At 43.7% G+C, this 18815-nt stretch overlaps 1 protein-coding gene across 1 annotated transcript in view; it reads right to left on the minus strand.

The window, feature by feature from the left end:
* Window positions 1-4620: 4620 nt before the first annotated feature.
* Window positions 4621-18815, minus strand: part of LOC147609381 (putative clathrin assembly protein At5g57200) — a 36840-nt gene continuing 22645 nt past the window's right edge. The window contains exons 5-15 of the mRNA XM_086787841.1: window positions 12507-12610; window positions 12322-12405; window positions 12187-12237; window positions 12032-12097; window positions 11857-11922; window positions 11666-11746; window positions 11492-11575; window positions 11134-11310; window positions 10947-11013; window positions 10481-10614; window positions 4621-5246 (exon numbers count right to left, since the gene is read on the minus strand). Of these exons, the coding sequence (XP_086643967.1) occupies window positions 4878-5246; window positions 10481-10614; window positions 10947-11013; window positions 11134-11310; window positions 11492-11575; window positions 11666-11746; window positions 11857-11922; window positions 12032-12097; window positions 12187-12237; window positions 12322-12405; window positions 12507-12610 (1283 nt within the window). The 3' untranslated portion in view covers window positions 4621-4877. The remainder of the gene's footprint in view (window positions 5247-10480; window positions 10615-10946; window positions 11014-11133; window positions 11311-11491; window positions 11576-11665; window positions 11747-11856; window positions 11923-12031; window positions 12098-12186; window positions 12238-12321; window positions 12406-12506; window positions 12611-18815) is intronic.

Consider the following 18815-nt stretch of genomic DNA (forward strand, 5'->3'; position numbering starts at 1 on the left):
TTTGTGATGACATGGCATCGTGAGCCTACGTTGCCATGTGGCACATGCGAGCCAACATCGCCACATGGTACTTCCAAATTATTTTTCATCTCTTTTTTGGTAACGATATGGCACCATGAGCGTACATTGTCACATCGCACAAGTGAGCCTATGTCGCCACGTGAAACTTATTTTTTCTTTTTTCTGGTATACGTTTATGTATAATTAATAGGAAGTGCTATGTTACATATGTACAATGGGGTTTTAAGGTTTCGGGCTTACCATGTGGTCTCACTGAGGAGAGGCAGAGAGTCACTTGTCCTCACTGGCTTTGCTGGTACGCTTTATTGATCTGTCTTTCTAGTTCTAGTTGGTGAGTTGGTGTTATTTTTCAGTGTGATGTACACAGGTGTGGTGGGTCATGGTCAGCAATGCCACAAAAGTGTGTGCACGACACCCTTTAGTGTTTGGCACCATGGGTGGCTCTTCTTTAATGGAAACTAGGATGGATAAGGCCACAGTACTACATGGTCTAAGTATTACCTCTTGTTACTTGGTATCCACGGACTCCTCTTCTTTGAAGGTGGTGTTAGCACATGAATTGAGGTGGAACCCACTACTCTCCATTCTGCTTAAGCTTTGGGGTCGGCATCGGAGGCATAGGTTTTGGTCTCCACTACATCTTTGTTTCGATGTTTGATGGTGTGGTTACAAAAGCCTGTGCCGTGGGTTTTTGTGACTTTAGAACCCAAATGTAGGGGTTCATCTTCTATGAAGCATCTTGGTTAGGAACCAACGAAATGTCGACTATTGTGCTAGGCTCGAAGTGGCATTCGAGGACTATCTTTGGCTTGGAGATTAGGGTGCAGTTCACAAGGTTTTCGCGACCCAAATAAAAGTGTTTCTATCATAGATGCCTTCAGCTTCTAACATCTTGACTGGGATCCAATGGGGCTTGCGGGTTGGGTAAACTCCATTGCATGGGGTTCCCACTTATCGCTCATAGGCAAGTTTCTAGCTAAATGGTGGTTGTCATGTCTTTGCTTGGGTATTTTTTATGCATCCTTTTATGCATAAATTTAATTTTATTGAGAATAACACTTTTGAAATGAAATTAAATCTTTTATGCATCAACTGGTACCTACTCCCTAGTGACCTCTCTGAAGGGTTGTTAAGGTTAAGGTTTGCTAGATGGTCTTCGTCTTCACCAGTGAGGTTTTGGATCTTCATAAAGGTTTGAGGGGGTGGTCAACACGACGAGGCAAGAGGAGTGTTTAATGTTAGGGGTTACCTGAGGTGATGGCTTGTAAGTGCTTGCTAAAGGGTCAGACTTGGGATGTTGTGTGTTAGGGGTTACTTGAGGTGATGGCTTGTAAATGGTGGAGGGGGAAGCTTGGGATGTCGATAGGTGAGGGGTGCCCTCATCCACTAAAGGGTAGGGTAACCATTCTATGGTGGGCAAGCTCAAGTGTTGTAGTTATATCCCACCAATTGATGACTACACAATCAATGGCTACAATCCATCCCCTCACAAGGATGATGCTTTCTTTCATGTACCTAGAATGGTCACATAACACTTGCAAGACATAGGCTTAGTTTCACTAAAATACTCAGCTTCAAAACTACCGACGGTCATAGATTGAGGATTGCTTACTGTGATAATGGTGATTGTGGATGGTGTAAGGGGTGGGTGGCCTAATGATGTCCACATCTCCCAAGACACATTGTGGCGAGCCTTGGTGTCAAGCAAGAAGGGTCAAGCACCTAGGTGGCCTTTCTGGGGGAACTCTAGCTCAAGGCAATCAAGTTCCACCCACTCGTTCTTCTGTAATCTGGCTACCTGGAATTTCTTGGAGGAAGTGGATAAGAGGAAAGCAATCATGCTGAAGCCTTGGTATTTCACAATGATCGAGGCGGAGTTGCTATACTAGCGCAGGCGCAAATATGGTTCTTCATCGATGTGTTGCACGAGAAGACCGAAAAGCATTTATCAATGAAGCTCATGCAGGAGATGATATCACCAACACAAGAAACATTTTCCAAGTGGGACCACACATCTTTTCTCTCTTCTCCTCTTCTACCTGTTGTGCCTTTGTCTGTGTTATTTTGCATTCTACTCTGCACATTGCTTTACCCTGTTCGCCCTAGCAGTTTGCATTGTGCTTTCTTTGAGCTGTGTTCTGTGTGTGTGGTTGAGAGATTGCCACCATGCCTAGGATGTTAGTAAGTTTGGTGTAAAGATCGAGGGATGGCGTTGTTGGACTTACGGCAGTTTTACGACACTTACATAGTATTCAAGATATGTGGCCATAGCACACAAGGCAACTAAGACCTTCAATGCAGACAAGGAAACCATTTTCTTAGGTAGATGTGAGCTCTAACTTATAGAGGAGCTGTTAGGCTATGTTTACCAGAGGAAGAAGATGGAGAAGACGTTCCAAAGGAAGATTTAATTGATTATCTTGAGACAGCAGTAGAGACCAAGAAGGCCATGAAACAAGCTGTTATGTTGAACAAACTGCCCAATGAGGAAGAGGCCAACTTCTTCAAGTTTGTAGTCATATTGAAGAAAGATGCCAATACCATGTTTGGGAAAATCATATAGCAACTCTTGAAGATTAAAACTAGGAAAAAAAACTAAATTGGATGAATCACTTGAGAGAACTCATAATACTTCTCTGTAATTGCTCTACATACGCTGTATGTAATTATAATTCCAATTATCTTGCTTCATTTGCTCACACGTCTTTGATGTCTATTGGAGTGTTCAACAACACTAATTGCACCAAGCACTTCCGATCTTGTTAGTTTCTCGCACCACAGCAAGTGGGAACAGCAACGGACCCGAGTAAAGTAGATTATTAGTTTACCTCACTAAACCATGAGTGCTTGGAGATAATCTTCTAGTAGCTAATTGGTCAAACACGAGAGTAAAACAAACACCCACTACAATGTAGTTAAGGTTCAAGTAGGTTTTTGTGAAGGACCATGGTTAGTAATGTCAAGTTCACGTTCAAAGTGGCGATCTGAAGGTCAAAAACTATTCATTTCTATAGATATAACTAGCACGCATGCTCTACACATAGAACTAGCTTTGAATTTTGACAAAATGGGATCTACTTCCTTTTTTTAGCACTATTCCTAGGCACAGAATAGTTCCTCTTATTAGGCCAGCTCTACCAATGGGAGACTGTGGAGGCATTTCTTCCACTTGCTTGTTACACATCAAAGTTAGATTGCCACACGAATACAACTATTTTGTAAAACCTTGCCTCTTTTACTTGAGACCCATGACACTAGTTCTCTTTCCACATATACTACTAAGTAAAGGTACTACCTACATACATTACCTCTTCTACTCTCTATACTCTAGTGAGGTCTAAAATCAAGAAATTTCTGCTATTGCGGTAGAAAATGACGCTCTTAGTACTATATTTGGTTTTGGCACAAGACCAACTAAGCTATGAGGTGTATAACTTTTTGGTGCCTAGAATAGTAGAAGCATGCACATCCTTACTTTGTTTCCTTCCTATAGGTTGAAGTCTCCTGAATTTAGGGGACTGTAGATAATGTTACATAAGATGTCAACAGATAAGTCAGTTTAGTCCATAGAACAATTTCTTAGAGAAACAACTAACCAAGTCAAAAAGTTTGTAGAATACCATAACGTGTGAAAATTTTAAGGGCAGAATCAAGACTAGAGAAACGGTCGCAGCCAAGGCGTGTATCAAAACAAACTCCACATAATTAAACTGGATCAAGATGCCGTGCACCAACGTGGGAGACCAGCATTTAGTCAAGATGAATGTCGAATCTTAAGGTTCTATGGTGTCTGCACTCTCATTCATATGTAGGTTGATTTAAAGGACTAAAACCTGCTAAACAAAGCATAATCCTAGCCCCTTATAAGGGAAAGTTTCAACATGGACATTTATAAAGGGTCAAGAATAAACACACATCAAACACCACAAGCAGCCCCTGCTACCTCATGACGAAGTCTAACTAGACCATTCTGACAACTCAATCACAAATGCTCTCTTTGGTAGGTAAGGGACGCATTTTACTGGAGCTCTCTATATAGACGAGTATCACACTTGCTGATACTCCCATTTGCAATTAATCTATGGAATATAATTGAGCAAACACAAGAACATGAATGTGTGTACTTCATAACAATTTTTCAAAAATTTGGGATGATTTACTTCACACCCTTTACCACCCCTTGCTGGCGTGAACAGATGCATACGAATGTGTATACTTCATAAAGCCAATGCATATTTTGTAAGTGCAGTTTTGTAATTTAGACAACCATAACAAAGTACAATACAATATATGAACTCCCATAAAAAGAAAATACTAACAGCTGAAGTGAAAACCTGTGTGATGAATACCGAAATAATACTAAACCAAAACTGGGGAGAGAGAGAGAGAGAGAGAGAGAGAGAGAGAGAGAGCCAAGCCAATGTACCATCAATGGTCCATATGACACCACCAATGGTCTTGAACCCAGAATTTCTCAATTGGAAGCCTGCTGCTGAGAGAGAGAGCGCTTTGAAACACGGCCATATATGCAACTGTGGTTTGTGTGCAAGCTACTATACAAAAGCATTTGATAGCCATCCACAGAACAAGGCATAAAAGTAATGAATGCATAGCCCGGTGTTAAGCTTTTTACTTTACATTCTTCCACGATTGTGATGTACAACTGTCCAGTGAGAAGATGGCACAAACACTATTTCCTCGAGGGAAACATGTTCAAAGGACCTTAATCTCACTAAAAATACTGCATGAAACTAACAAAATCTGTCAGGAAGCATGTGTTCCTGTGAGCTTTATTGAAATATGGAAAGGTTCACAGAATGCACCTTTCTCAAATAAATAGTAGGTGTCCGCCTTGTCTACAATAGACCTGGATTTCCAAATGGATTGCTCTGCATGTGACCTTGATACTGATTTGAAACAGGCGTCATATACGGCATGCCATAAGAGTAAGGATTCACTGGCTGTCCACCACCCATCATCTGCTGCTGCATCATCATGGCCTGCTGCTGCTGGGCAAGTGCTGCTAGTTGCACATTTGAAGGGGGAGCCACTTTGTTTGACGCAAGGAAGGGATCTTGCTGAGCACTCGGCTCCAATGCAGTTGATGCAAATGGATTTGGCCCTATATGACCCATCCCATTGGTAGTAGATGCTGTAGAATAGGCTCGTCTAGACATTGCATCATCATACAAGCTGTCTAATGTCAAGTGATCAAACCCGCCAGCCTGCAAATACAACAAGTAACAATTAGGCTTTAACTTCTGACAGCGTTCTGAATGACATCCAAATATGCTATGCAGCATCAGTATCGAGCAGAATGCATCACTTTCGATAAAATGGATAAAATGAAATGGCACAAGGCAGCTGAACACAACTTGGCTGAGAATTCGGAAGAAAACTGCATGTCTGCTATGGCAGAGAGGCTTGACAAAAAGAAAATTGTGCCCTTGGTGTATCTACAAAGCTTCAAACCAATATCATGCACAACATGTAATAAAATCCTCCTCTGGTCATGTAGACCCAGAGGTTTATGTATAAAGATATGTCCATTCTAAGTTCCCATCACTTCCCCAGAGGTGAAGTAGACCCAGCCATGATGAAGGCTAGCAGCTAAGACAAAAACACAGACCACCATTCCGCAAACACACGTGTATGCACACACGCACACGCACACGCACACACGTGAGAAGGTGACTGACTAGGTAACACAATAAATCAAGGAAATTGCATACACCATGCAACACTCTGGCCGCCATCCTTCAAAACCTGGACATTATTGATAATGCGAGTGCTTTCCAAGTATTGCAAGCTAAGAGGAAGGTATTTCTCCATTAGAAACTAACCTGTCATAGACAAATGAGCAGACACTAAGGTGGTAGTTTATGAAATCAAGGACTTCGTGCCAAAAACCAAGCCAAGTTGCAAGGGACAGACTGTACTAGGAAACCAACCCAGACACCATATGCCAGGTGGTAATTTGTGAAAATCAAGAAGACTTCCCTGTCTAGCATGCACCTTTCAGCGAAGCTATGTCCAAGTAAATATTACAGTTGAGAAGTTGCTGCTAGTTTCCGGAACATGGTACATATTAAAAACTAGAGAAAAGTTCACAAATGAAAGGATTGCCTGTACTAAAGAAGATTCAATAAAAAAGCTCACAAATGCTGTTATGTTCTAAACTCCCCTCTTTAAAAAGTGCTCCTCTCACCCTCCTACGGACCACCTACAAAATCTCAGCCAAATCCATCAGCCGGTGACTGCAGCCTTTCCTCCCCGATTTGAGTCATGGCACACAGACAGGTTGTGTCCAGGATAGGATCATTCTGGACAACATCTTCACATTTTGGGAGGTGACCGCTCGGCCAGGTTGAGGCAGCAGGATTTGATAGTTCTCCTGAATTTTGAGAAAGCATGTGACAAGGTGGACTAGGGCTTTCTGGAGGGGACGATGTGCTGGATGGGATTTCCAGAGAGTGGGTTTGAGGTGTTTTTGGGCTCTATTTGGCTTTGCCCAGCCAAGTTCTCATTCACGGGGCCAGAGGTGACAGATTTCTGCTTTCTTGCTCAATCGGCAAGGCTGCCCACTGGCACCTTTTCTCTTCTTGTTTGGTGCCGAGGCCATGAGCAATTCTCTCTCCACACAGAGCAATTTTCTCTCCACACAGGAGACATGGCTACAAGGGCTGCGTCTTCCCATCCGCTCACAGGAGCTGCTTGACTTGGAGTTTGCCGATGACACAGCAGCAGCATACTTATCCGAGATGAGGGGTTATCTCCATAGGTTCACCGATGCGATTGAGATCTTCTGTTGTGCATCCGGCACACACATCAATTGGCATAAGTTGTGGATTCTGGGTTGGCTCATCACCTGCCCTAAATTGGAGGCCAGTTGAGGCTTTTCATTGGATCCCGAGCAGCACTCATTTCGTCATCTTGAATGCTAGGCTGGTATTGATATTTCCTTGGGAGCAACAATTAGCCCCTTTTCTCCTGAGCATTCGGAACCAATCGCTATAGTGGAGTTCAGCCAATCTTTCCTTATCATGGTGGCGAACCAAGTTCTTCTTGCCCCACTATGTGGTACATCACCTCTTGCTAGGCCTTTTCCTAGGCTTGCATTGGTCAGGTTCAGCGGTTGATCTGCAACTTTCTTTGGGCTGGTAGCGATGGGAGGCATACCCTGGCCAAGGTGGCCTAGAGAGTGATCATTCAGCCTTGCGCAGGGGGGCCTGGGCATCATCAACCCCTCTATTGAGAGCCGTGCCCTTTGGGCAAGTTGATAGTTCGTGGACTTCTTCCGGGTGGCAAGCCCTGGAAAGAACTTCTCTTAGCCTAGATCTCCACCCGCACCCCCGTTTTGGGAGGCCACCCCAAGAGTATGAGATGGATTTCACAGAGGACAGATTTGCAGCCAGCCTCCTACGAGCTTGGGATCACCTCAGGCCAGCCCTTCAGCAGTCCACTCAACTTGCATCAGAGGAACACCTCTATCAACCCTTGATATGGAACCCCTTGGTCGGTTTACCCAGTAGTAATATGTTGGGGGCCCATTCGCACGTATCGTAGGGAGCTTTGAGTATAGGTCCAGTTTGGTCACTCAAAGATTGGCTTCTTTTAAGACAGCTGCCCCTGGATGCCTAGGAGAGGAGCCTCAGTAGGATACTTGGGGGCACGCCCGCACGTATCATGGGGAGCTTTGAGTATGGGTCTAGCTCGGTCACTCGGAGATTGGCTTCTTTTCAGTCAGCTGCCTCGGATGCCTAGGAGAGGAGCCTCACTAGGATACAAGGGAGAGACAGACTTAGCTTTGACATTGACTCTATTACGCACAGTCAATGGGAGAGGAGGGAGAGAGAAACACTTGATTACATGAACACACACTCTTGCACGAGAGAGAGAGAGAGAGAGAGAGAGAGAGCAACGGAACTTGCTTCAGCTTGTTTGCACTTCTGAATAACGTTACATGAGGGTCCTCTATATAGGAACCGGACCTAGCCTCAAAGTGCGTGCACTAAAGTGCATTCACACTAACCTTACACTTAATTAAGAGACCGTCCACATGCCCATAAATATAACACTTAAGTATGCACTCCAATGTCCCCTCAAGGAGGCTCACAAGTGGAGATGCACCGTAAATTGTCACTGTCCTGTGTGTTTTGACATCCAAGGAACCAAGAACAAAGGCCAATGCTCAAGGTTTATATTTCACTGCCGGGAATTGAGTATTCTAGAACTCGAGAATTGTTGTCCAAGTTGTATCCAAAAGGAGCAACTCTGAGATTGAACAACACTAATTCTTTTGTACAAGAGTCACGGGACTAGCCATCTATGTATGTGTGCCAAGAGTCGGGGATGCCCAGTTAAACACAAGGACGATCATGTGCGCACGTGTTTATATCTTCTGACATATAATGGATGCATGTTGATCTTGACAGGAAGATGAGAGCGATGTGCAAGGGGTGGGAGTATCTCTGCCAGAGAGGTCAAACCCAAGGTCACTTTATGTAAAGGGTAAAAACCGTGAGAGCAAGATACTCCCCGAAACCAAGCACAAGAGAAGAGGAGGACATTCCACATGAAGAATCATGTCTAGAGAGACGAGCTAGGACTAGAGCCAAAAAAAGTAGAGAAAAGCAAGAAAAAGCAAGAATGCTAAGACAAGGCTAGACCTATAAGTTGATGACAATTGTTTAATAAGTTGGGGGGATCTCACCAAAACATCAACGTAATGCACCCCCCAAAAAAAACAGTTTTGACAAAAAAAGTGGCGTGGCATCGATGACATGGCACTGCCATGTGGTGGCAAGATAGCACCACAGAGCCACCTTATAGGCTTGGAATGATGCAACTAGCTTTTGGAAAGCAATAGATTAAAAGCTTTTATTATTAAAAAGATGCTTTTTGGGCTATAGTGAGTTCTTAAGTGCTTAACCCTACATCCAACACACTCTTCCATCCCCCTGTAGTGGTTGGCCCCGACCCCAGACCCCCCTCCCCCCCCCTCCCCAGTTGGGAATGTTCACACCCTTGGCCGTCCATGGCGTTGATGAGAGCTCTGCTTCCTCACCTTCTCTATCAAACCACATGGCAGAATCCACACAACAGAGCCCCCTTTGGAGGATTTTAGTGGATGCACCTTGCAAAGGGTGAGGATGATTGGTTTCCACGAGCATAGTTGACACATAGACTCTCCACCGGCCAAGGTGGCCAGAGAGGGATTTTGGCCGTTATGGCTATGGGAGGGTCGCCCTCTCACGCGACTTCAAGGGGATCCAAGGAAGTGGACAAGGCACGATCCCTTTGATAGAGAGGAGCCTTTTGACACCCTTTTCTTTGCTTACACCACACAGCTGAGCCACACGATTCAGATACCTACGATCGAGGGCACTCCAACAACAGGACGGCACTGGCAGTCTCACGGCCTCCCTCAGATTTTTGGAAGTGGCTGTGGGACAGCTTTCGGCTATGAAAGATCACTCTCTTTCTGTGGTAATTGGCACATTGGAGCTTGGCGGTTGGCACTTGGCTGGCCATTTGAGGTAGGCCACAGCTTGTTTGAGGTGTGGCCACCTTCAAAAACCCAACGACATTGACTATGGGATGGCTCGAAGGCTCAACAGATTTGGCAAAGGATTCTCCGCATTTTCACCACAGAACGCGCCCCCCCCCCCCCCCCCCCCCCAACACAACTACTTGGGCACAGTTGCTGGGCAAGGCTGGCATATGAAGAGGATGGTGGGGGCCTTGCCTTGCAAGTCTCTCATCTCCGTATCTCTGCAGTTCCATTTCCAACTCCGAGTTCTGATCATTGTAGCGAGGCCATCGAGGGCATCATCACCTCGTGAGCGAAGTCCATCCGGAGCATCTAGCTCGATATCATACATACCCTCGTGGACATTGGGGGAAGCTTAAGGTGGCTTCGATCGCATGCAGAAGCACCACAAGACAGCGTAAAGATATAACTAGATGAATCCAAGAACATGCCCAAATTCACCTTATGAAAGTGCAATTTATAACCTCATGGTAGTCATCCACAAGACAATAAACCATCAACTCCATCATGCATAGTATGGACTAGATACTACGACATCCCCACTAATGTCATCAGTGCCCAATAGTGAGTGCAGAACTTGGTATCAATATATGCTCCCACACACACACACACACCCCACGCGCACACACACATGAGAGCATACATTGGTCTGGGCACAGTACAAGGGCCAAGAAGGTCTGGCCTCAAGCTCCAAACAAAAGAGAAGTAAGGTGGAAGTTGGTGGGGGGAGAAGGTCTAAGAAAAGAAATGCAGAAACTTCATGATCGTACAATTTTTACATTTGTTCTCCAAGAACAAATTAGACAGAGCTACTATTACCTATATTAAAACATGTAATCCATCATTTAAAAATCAGAACAGATCAAGTTCATATCGTTTCCATGACACTACATCCTGGAGTCTTACAAGTTTGCTTTGACTGAGTGCACCATCGTTGCTACTTGTTGTAGTAACAAGAGCTACCTCCCAACCAGTTACTCCCGCCGCTATGTCGAGCCCTTCTTCATTTTTGTTAGAGGTGGTACCATTTGATGCAGGTACTGCAAAAGTGAGTAGTCATATCATTACTGAGAAATTTGCAAAAGCTGCAAAAAAAACAAAATCCTTATAAAGCCACTAGAAGGTTGTGTAGGTCATCAAAATGGCTTCATCACACCCTTGCATGCTCATATGAGTGACTGCCTGTGCACCTGTGTTCTGCACATGCTCATTTTTTATAGGAGTCCACACAACCTTTCATACTGCAGAAAAACTGACAGATGATTCAGGTCATACCGTAGGAGTCTATGCAGGTAGCTCTAGGCGAGAATGAAACAAGTGTGGGTAAAGGCAAGGGACAAGGCACACAGAAACTTCAAATCTCAAGGCTTACCAATTGCCAAAGCTAAAGCATTGCTTTCCTCCAGCACAGATGGATCAACTTTGGAGTCATCCAGACCCTGGTGCTCAGCAGAGTCATGAACGTCCAATTTCCGTTTAGCACACAGACATGACTACGAAAAATGAAAAAAAGTAACAAGTAATGCAAGATGGAGCTGTACTCTGTAGATAAGGTATACCAGAAGATCAACATTCTCAAAAGATGGGGCCAGCACCGAAGCCGGGGAAGGATAAGTGTTCTCCTCTGTCGGTATTTTTGCAGGTAGAGGGGGGTGAGACTCTTTTGATTCAGCTAGATTGTACTGAAGAGCTGGAATGCTTAGTGCCTTCTTGACCCCACGACCATCATGATCCTCCTATGTCATAAGAGAAATATTAAACAGTATGCACATCTGATGTTATAAGTAAGAAAGTAGTAACAGCTATACAGCACTGATGGCAATCACAAGTTTAATGTGCCTTACATCCACTACAGTCTACTACCATTGAGAGTTTAAGAGAATAGCAAAGCATAAACCAGCAGTTAGGAGGAGGTACCATTGAATCTTTGCGTGCAAATGATGACTGGCGGGGTGCATCACACACATACTGCTCCATCGAGGAAAGGAATGATTGTGGAGGCTGTAAGGTCCAGTGTAAATCTCGAGCTTTATGAGCAATAGAGCAGCAAGCACTTTGTACTCTGCCTAAAGAAATAGGCCCCATTCTTACCTGCTCTAGAGGGGGGAACTTCATATTTCGAGAGAAATCCAGCCCTTTACAGATATCGTAAAACTCTGATAGCTTCTCGGTCTGGCAAAAAAGGAAGGTTTAGATGCCATCAATAACATTACAGTTAACTGAACTTTGAAGCCATGCAAACATGTTTCAGCATCAGTTCATCCAGAAGTTTCTGCCTCAACCTGTTGTCCACCTCGCCTGTATATGTCAAGAGCTTTGGAAGCATCATGGCGCTGCATTTCAAAAAACTGGCAGAAAGAAAGGAATCAAAACCCCCTATAGAGAGAAAACTCACATATAAGCAAACACTACAATGAGCTGAATTGAAATTTTCCACGACACCATGGTGCAACGTACCTTGTCAACCAGGTTGATCATACCATCATTGATTGCTTGATATATCTTCATGCTTTCCTTCAAGACCTGACAAGCAAAAAACCTTCCTGGTTAAGTTGTTTCAAAAGAAATGGAAGATGCTTTAGGCTAATAGTCTTGGTCAAAGGTTACCTTACCAAATTAAGTGCACATTGGATGACATAATTTGAGTATGCAGCTTCTTCGGGCTGCCATATACAAGAAAACCCCATTAGTTTACTTGATAAATGCAGGGGCAGAACAAGAATACATGCTTCTTTCAAGAACTGAACCTGGCATCCCATCAAACGGTAAAGAAGCTGTTGCAGGGCCGGCAAGTGCTCCAACAAATCAACTGTATCCAGTTCCTTTGTCCTCTGCATTGCAGAAATAAGTAAGCCCTTCACCTCCCAAAAAAAAAAATCTGAATCAATGTGAATAGATAATGCGGCAGGTGGATAAGATCCACAAATCGCACCAAAAAGTGATCTGATTCCAAATCATACTTCAAAGTCCGAAAGCACTCCAGGCGTTCCTCTAGGTATAGGGCATATGTGCGAACCCATGAAGAGTAATCCCATGCTGTAAACAATTTCAATGCATTAGTATAGACAATATACTGCACATGAAGAATTTATTATAAGAAAGGCAGGGGACAAGACAGGCCAAAAGCATCCAGGAGGGAGAAGGAAAGCTTGAGATTCATCAACATCAAAAGTGGCCTCGGTATGGACTTGCCTTACCAAAAGAAGCTCTACTTCAAAGGAGAATTGGTGGTCAGGGTCAACTTTCAAAACTCAGCAGCAGCCTTTCAAAAGCCACATTCTTTAGCACCTAGAATTGCAACTTTATGAACGTCTTACATCAGGCTATAGAAAGGAGGGCCCAGAAAAATGTCCACCTCAAAGAACCAAACAAAATTCTGCGTTCTATCACACCTCAATGGTTTTGTATCAAGTAGCAACTTTGAAACCCCAAGGTGTTCTATCACACCTTTCAAAACTCAGCATCAGCCTTTCAAAAGCCACATTCTTTAGCACCTAGATTGCAACTTTTACGTCAGTTATAGAAAGGAGGGCCCGGGCAAATATCCACCTCAAAGAACCAAACAAAATTCTGTGTTCTATCACACCTCAAATGTTTTGTATCAAGTAGCAACTTCGAAATCCAAACAATGATCCTCTTATACATCACATTTCTAAGTTCACTACAGCTTCAAGTATTAGAAACAATTAAAAATTCTTGGAAAAATAATGACCTTTGCACTCCTTAAAGAATGAAAGATACCCAGCTGTGGCATGCTAGGTTTGGCCATACATCTCTTGGTGTTTTAATGCTTTTGCAGAAGCATGGGATGGCTGCAAATCAGCACCAAGACTACTGATGTTGGACCTCTACAGAGTATCCATGGAGGAGGAAAACAGGGCACCTTCTGCCACAGCACTTGTACTAGCATTAATCCCCAGAAAGACCTCTACAGCACCTTTCCCCTTGTGTTTACCTTGTCTTGGGCTGCTCAAGGCATGTGCACAAGCAAGAACTTAATGGCAAAGTTCTCAGATGAGGAAATGATCCCTGGAAGCACCTTTATATAGTGAATATGGGGCTGTTTCTACTGGGCATTGCTGCTGGCTGACTTGCAAGAGAACAAAGGATCATTCATATGATCCACTAATGTGGGTGCCAGGTGCCTATGTGTGGCCTTCTGCCTACCCAATAGCCTGGTGAACGGGTTGTCCACAGCCCATGGCTTCAACAAGCCTCCACAAACCCTAATGTATGTTGCCAGTTACCATGCTAATGATGGATTTACACATATACAGGGTCCTCGATCTAAACCTAAGACTTGAACTAATGCCCATACACCCCTCTACAAGCCTAAGTGCCCAGAACATCAATAGATCATTCAAGAGGGTTATATCATTCAACAGGCTAATCAAGTAAAAGTGTAGCATGCGAAAGACTTGGAGATGAATCATAAACTTGATTAGAGCAGAAATTCAGCACTTAAACTTGACGATTTCATATGCACAAATAAAAGAGAGAGCAGCCCGAGAGAGTACTCCTTATTGGGTCCCAAACAACCTTCTAAAGGCCCCCCACCATGAAGGTGCATTTGCTTCTTCTATTGCTGAATGAGTCGTGGACTGACTGTTGGCTGCAAATCAGCACCAAGACTACTGATGTTGGACCTCTGCAGTACCCATGGAGGAGGACAACAGACCACCTTCTGCTACAGCACCTAGTACTTGCATTAATCCCCAGAAAGACCTCTACAAGCTACATTTTCTGTCCACAGAAGGTCACCTTCAGCAAAGTCCTCAGATGAGGAAACGACACCTGGAAGCACCTTTATATAGTGAATATGGGGCTGTTTCTACTGGCTGACTGGGCATTGCTGCTCGCTGACTTGCAAAAGAGGACAAAAGATCATTCGTATGATGCATTTTTCTCATATTTGTCCACTTGGCCAACGGGTTGTCCACAGCCCATGGCTTCAACTAGCCTCCACAAACCCTAATGTATATTGCTAGTTACTATGCTAACGATGGGTTCACATATACACGCTCCTCTATGTAAACCTAAGACTTGAACTTATGCCCATACACCCCTCTACAAGCCTAAGTGCCCAAGACATCAATACATCATTCAAGCACGACTAACTTGTGCAGGTGACCCTCACTCTCCTAAGGTGGCACACAAGCTTGCATGTCCCTCTATCTAAACCTAAGACTTGAACTAATGCCCATTCACCCTTCTACAAGCCTAATAAGTGCCCGGAACATCAGTACATCATTCAAGAGGGTTATATAGGTGTGTGGACATGCACGACTTACTTGTGTGGGACGTGCACACATGACCCTCACTCTCCTGAGGTGGCACACATGCTCGCATGTCCCTGGACAAGGGCTCACAAGGGACCAGGTGTCAAGCCACAAGGGTTGCACTTATAGTTTACAATTATGTCTCCATGGCATCCAAGTGCGGGCTGTACATAACATCCCTTCTAGCTTAGCTTGACGACAGAGTCGGCAATGTCCTCGGAGAATCCTTCAACCATGCGAGATCTTTGTCATAGTTTTCAGATACGATACCGTATGATTCGTACGATACAATACTGTACGAGAAAATACGGTATGATATAAAAACATTTCTTGTCTTACGATAAAATACAGTGTTTTTAAAAATACTTATAAACTTAGGTATTTCCAATTTCCACATATGGAGTATATTAAAAAGGAGAGAAGCATCATAGTATAGAGGAAGCTCAAACAGCCATAGACAAGCAAAAGCAAGACCATTACCCCCAAAAAAAAACTATTCCCAAAACTTTTTTTCTTGAAAAATCCATATGAGTCCGTACGGCGTAGTAACACAGAACGCCGTTCCATAGCCCTGGGAACGAGGGAACGCGTTCCGTAACCTGTGTCATTCCCATTCCCGTTCTGCAAATATGCATCCTTGGCTAAAGGCATTCTAGGTCTAATTTTTTAGTAAATGAGAATTTTTGTAACTATTTGGTCCTCCTAGCTCTATTTCACATGATGAAACTCATGCCCAGACACCACACGAGTGAAAGAAGACATGGGGACAGGGTCGATAAGGTTTGATTAAGAAAAAGCACCATTCTTGGTCAAAAAGCAAGAAAAAGCAAAAAGTCAAATAGGGTTGACCGTGAGCCAAGGGCACCATCGAAAAGAGGAGACTGAGCCGAACCAAAAAGCTAAATGGCGCTTTCTCAAAAAGCAGCTCTAAGGACAAAAAGCAAGGCCTTAAAGCCAAAAAAACAAAGCACCAAAAGTTGAGTAATATTTAATTAATAAAAGTAAAAAGTGTTGGATTATATCTCCAAATGGTCTACATCACCATTTTCATGCTTGTATTGGCCATTTATGAGACCCTGCATTGGCATATCTTATCAGATATTATTCAGCATTTTTCTACCATTTTCTAGGTATTCTTTATGCTACTGTCTTGCTGTCAGCCTACTACAACTGGCCGACCAGCACTCTAGGGAGTATATAAGGGCTGACCTCCTTTCCCCCAGTTTATCTCATTCTTTTGCATCCAGTTGAGGTCATTAGCAGTTGCTTCTGCTTCTTACCATTGTACAACACCTACGGGCTTCCCTCGTGCTCAGTTTTCAGCAGTAAACATCAGTTTCCAGCATTTACAGGTCTTGTACCTAGGCCTACATCTGTGTTTTCTATTTGCTTTACTTTCTTTCATGGTATTAGAGAAAAACACTGACCTGTGAGCAGAAGAGAGCTGCATTTTCTGTTTTGGAGCAGAGGCTTTCACAGTTTGCTGCATTTTCTGAAGATTTCAGCGTAGAAGGTGCTGTGTTTTCTTCTAGGAGCAGTGGCTTCCTCAAGGTTGTTGAGTTTTCTTCCTCTGACACTTGGGACTGTTGTATTTCTGAATTTTCAGCAAAGATTGCTGATTTTTATGCTGAATGGATTGATGGAGCCCTCTTCTAGGTGCTGAGGACAAGGATCTACATCTTGGAGAGATCTTCCCTCTTTCTCTTCTTTCAGTTTCCCACCCTCGCTCCCTTTCTCCTTGCTGTGCACTGCCTGAGAGAAGGACTTGCTGATTTTTTTCAGCCCCTTTCTTCAAAGAAGGTTTCTTGTCAGAGGACATGGCTGTTAGATATCATCCCCTACTTGCTGGCTTCCTATTTGGTGTCCTATTTTAGCCTCTAGGGCTGACCATGTTAGTCTGAGGGGCTGGTCACCCCTCACATGTATTTTACCCATATTTATTCCCATTTATGGTCTTGGGTATTTTTCCCGATCGTGGAGATATTTATCACCAGTCGGCTGCCTTCATGTAGTGAAACTCGTGGCGGGTGCCCGGGGGACTAGGGCCTTTGACACACTTGTTGATACCATCAATGCATATTAAAACATTTAAACATGGCCACAGCCTTAACACATATCCATCATCACTACAAAAAACATAAAGCTGGACAAAACATCCACAAATGCTGAAAATGGAGCTTGCACGTGTGACACCGCATAGAGGCCGGAATAGGCTGACCCCCCCTTAGAGTATTTTATTACCCAAGGAGAATAATTTCATGTACAAGCTTTGAGGGCCTTAGTCTCCCCACGAGATGCCAAATTATCCATATACAAATGCCATAACACAGCCCAACACCAGGCTACCAAGCCGGAACATAAGCTGTAGAAATGCCAAGCCAACAATATAATCAATCCATATACCTCCGTGTGGGTACTGGTTCTTCTCCAAAAACCACGGGTCTTCATGCAATAGAGCTAGTACAGCAAGTATAACTCTCCAAGGACTGATACAACCAATACAATGGCAGGTATAGCAAGTACAAAAACTGGTACAACAAGTACAATGGCTAGAAATCATAATAAATGATTAAATACCCTTGCCTTCAGTATTTCTTCGCGATGGAAGCCTCCAAAACAGTCCCCAACAGCCGGTATTCTTCATAGGCAGCCTTCAAGAGAGAGAGAGAGAGAAAGGGCAGCCTGTAACTGTGGTAGAGGCTAGTGTGTAGCAATAGAGCCTCTATTAATGAAGAGAGAGGACTCCAATTTATAGATTTGGGCCTCCCATGAGCTAAAATGGCAAGAGAAGGCTACAATGACAAGTGTGCAGCAAGAGAGCCTCTATTAATGAAGAGAGAGGACTCCAATTTATAGATTTGGGCCTCCCATGAGCTAAAATGGCAAGAGAAGGCTACAATGACAAGAGGAGAGTCACACAATAGCTGAAGTGACAAGTGTGAGGCCACTTGTCTCACTTTGATCCACTTTCTAACAAGTGTCAGGCCACTTGTCTCACTTTGGTCCACTTTCTTGCCACATGTCCCAATCTAAGAGATGGGTTCTTCCATAAACTTTATCTCTAAAAATATCCCAACTGGTAGACATTCTGTCATAGGCACTTTGCCAACTCTTGGTATCTCCTCAATTCCAGATGTAGTGACGCGAACAGAATTTCCATCGGAGTCAGGCCAAAAATAGCAACTCTCCTAAATTTTAGGAGTGTGGTTTTTTGTATTCGAGGATAATCCCCCATTCCCAAAGCTTGTACTTTCCAAATATTTAGACATCCTGGAATCCACCAGACTTCTTTCATACTGGGAAATGTCCAGGCTGGTGACATCCTCCCCAACTTCTTTAAAGTTGTCCGCAACTTTAAGCTTCAAGCCATATATTCAAGATATAATCATGTCCCATCGAGCGGACGAGACGAGACAGTCTCAATAATCCAATATAGCATGTCCCAAAGAAATGGTGAGACTAAATACGTTTCCATAATACCAATATCAAAATCATGTCCCAAAATAAATGGGCGAGAATTCCATGGAAGATATGCTAGACACAGGCACAAGAGCCAATTGTGTCTCAATCACCAATATCAATGAGATAATCATATGCCAATGAAAATCACGAACTAGGTGCTAAGACACTTGAATAAGTGCCATGCACAAGAAACTAGTGCCTCACATAGAAACATGTGCTATGCACACAAACTGGTGCCATTCAAGAGCACAAACCATGGTGACAGAAAAGCTGGTTCTCCATAGTTCTGGCAATCCTTTCTCCCAATCCCAACAGTTCCCATGTTCTCCCATACAACCCCAACTCTGATCAATAAGCATGGTGTGGAAACAATGAAACACTCACTCCATAATCGCAACACGAATCCACGTGTATGGTGGAGTGTTCATTGAATTGTCCTCTCACAATCCCAACATGAATCCACATGCATGGTGAGATGAACAATGAACCTCTTGGCCTCT

Source organism: Cibotium barometz, chromosome 51, assembly GCF_041138505.1.
Source record: "Cibotium barometz isolate CiBa-2024 chromosome 51, ASM4113850v1, whole genome shotgun sequence".
Lineage (NCBI taxonomy): Eukaryota > Viridiplantae > Streptophyta > Polypodiopsida > Cyatheales > Cibotiaceae > Cibotium > Cibotium barometz.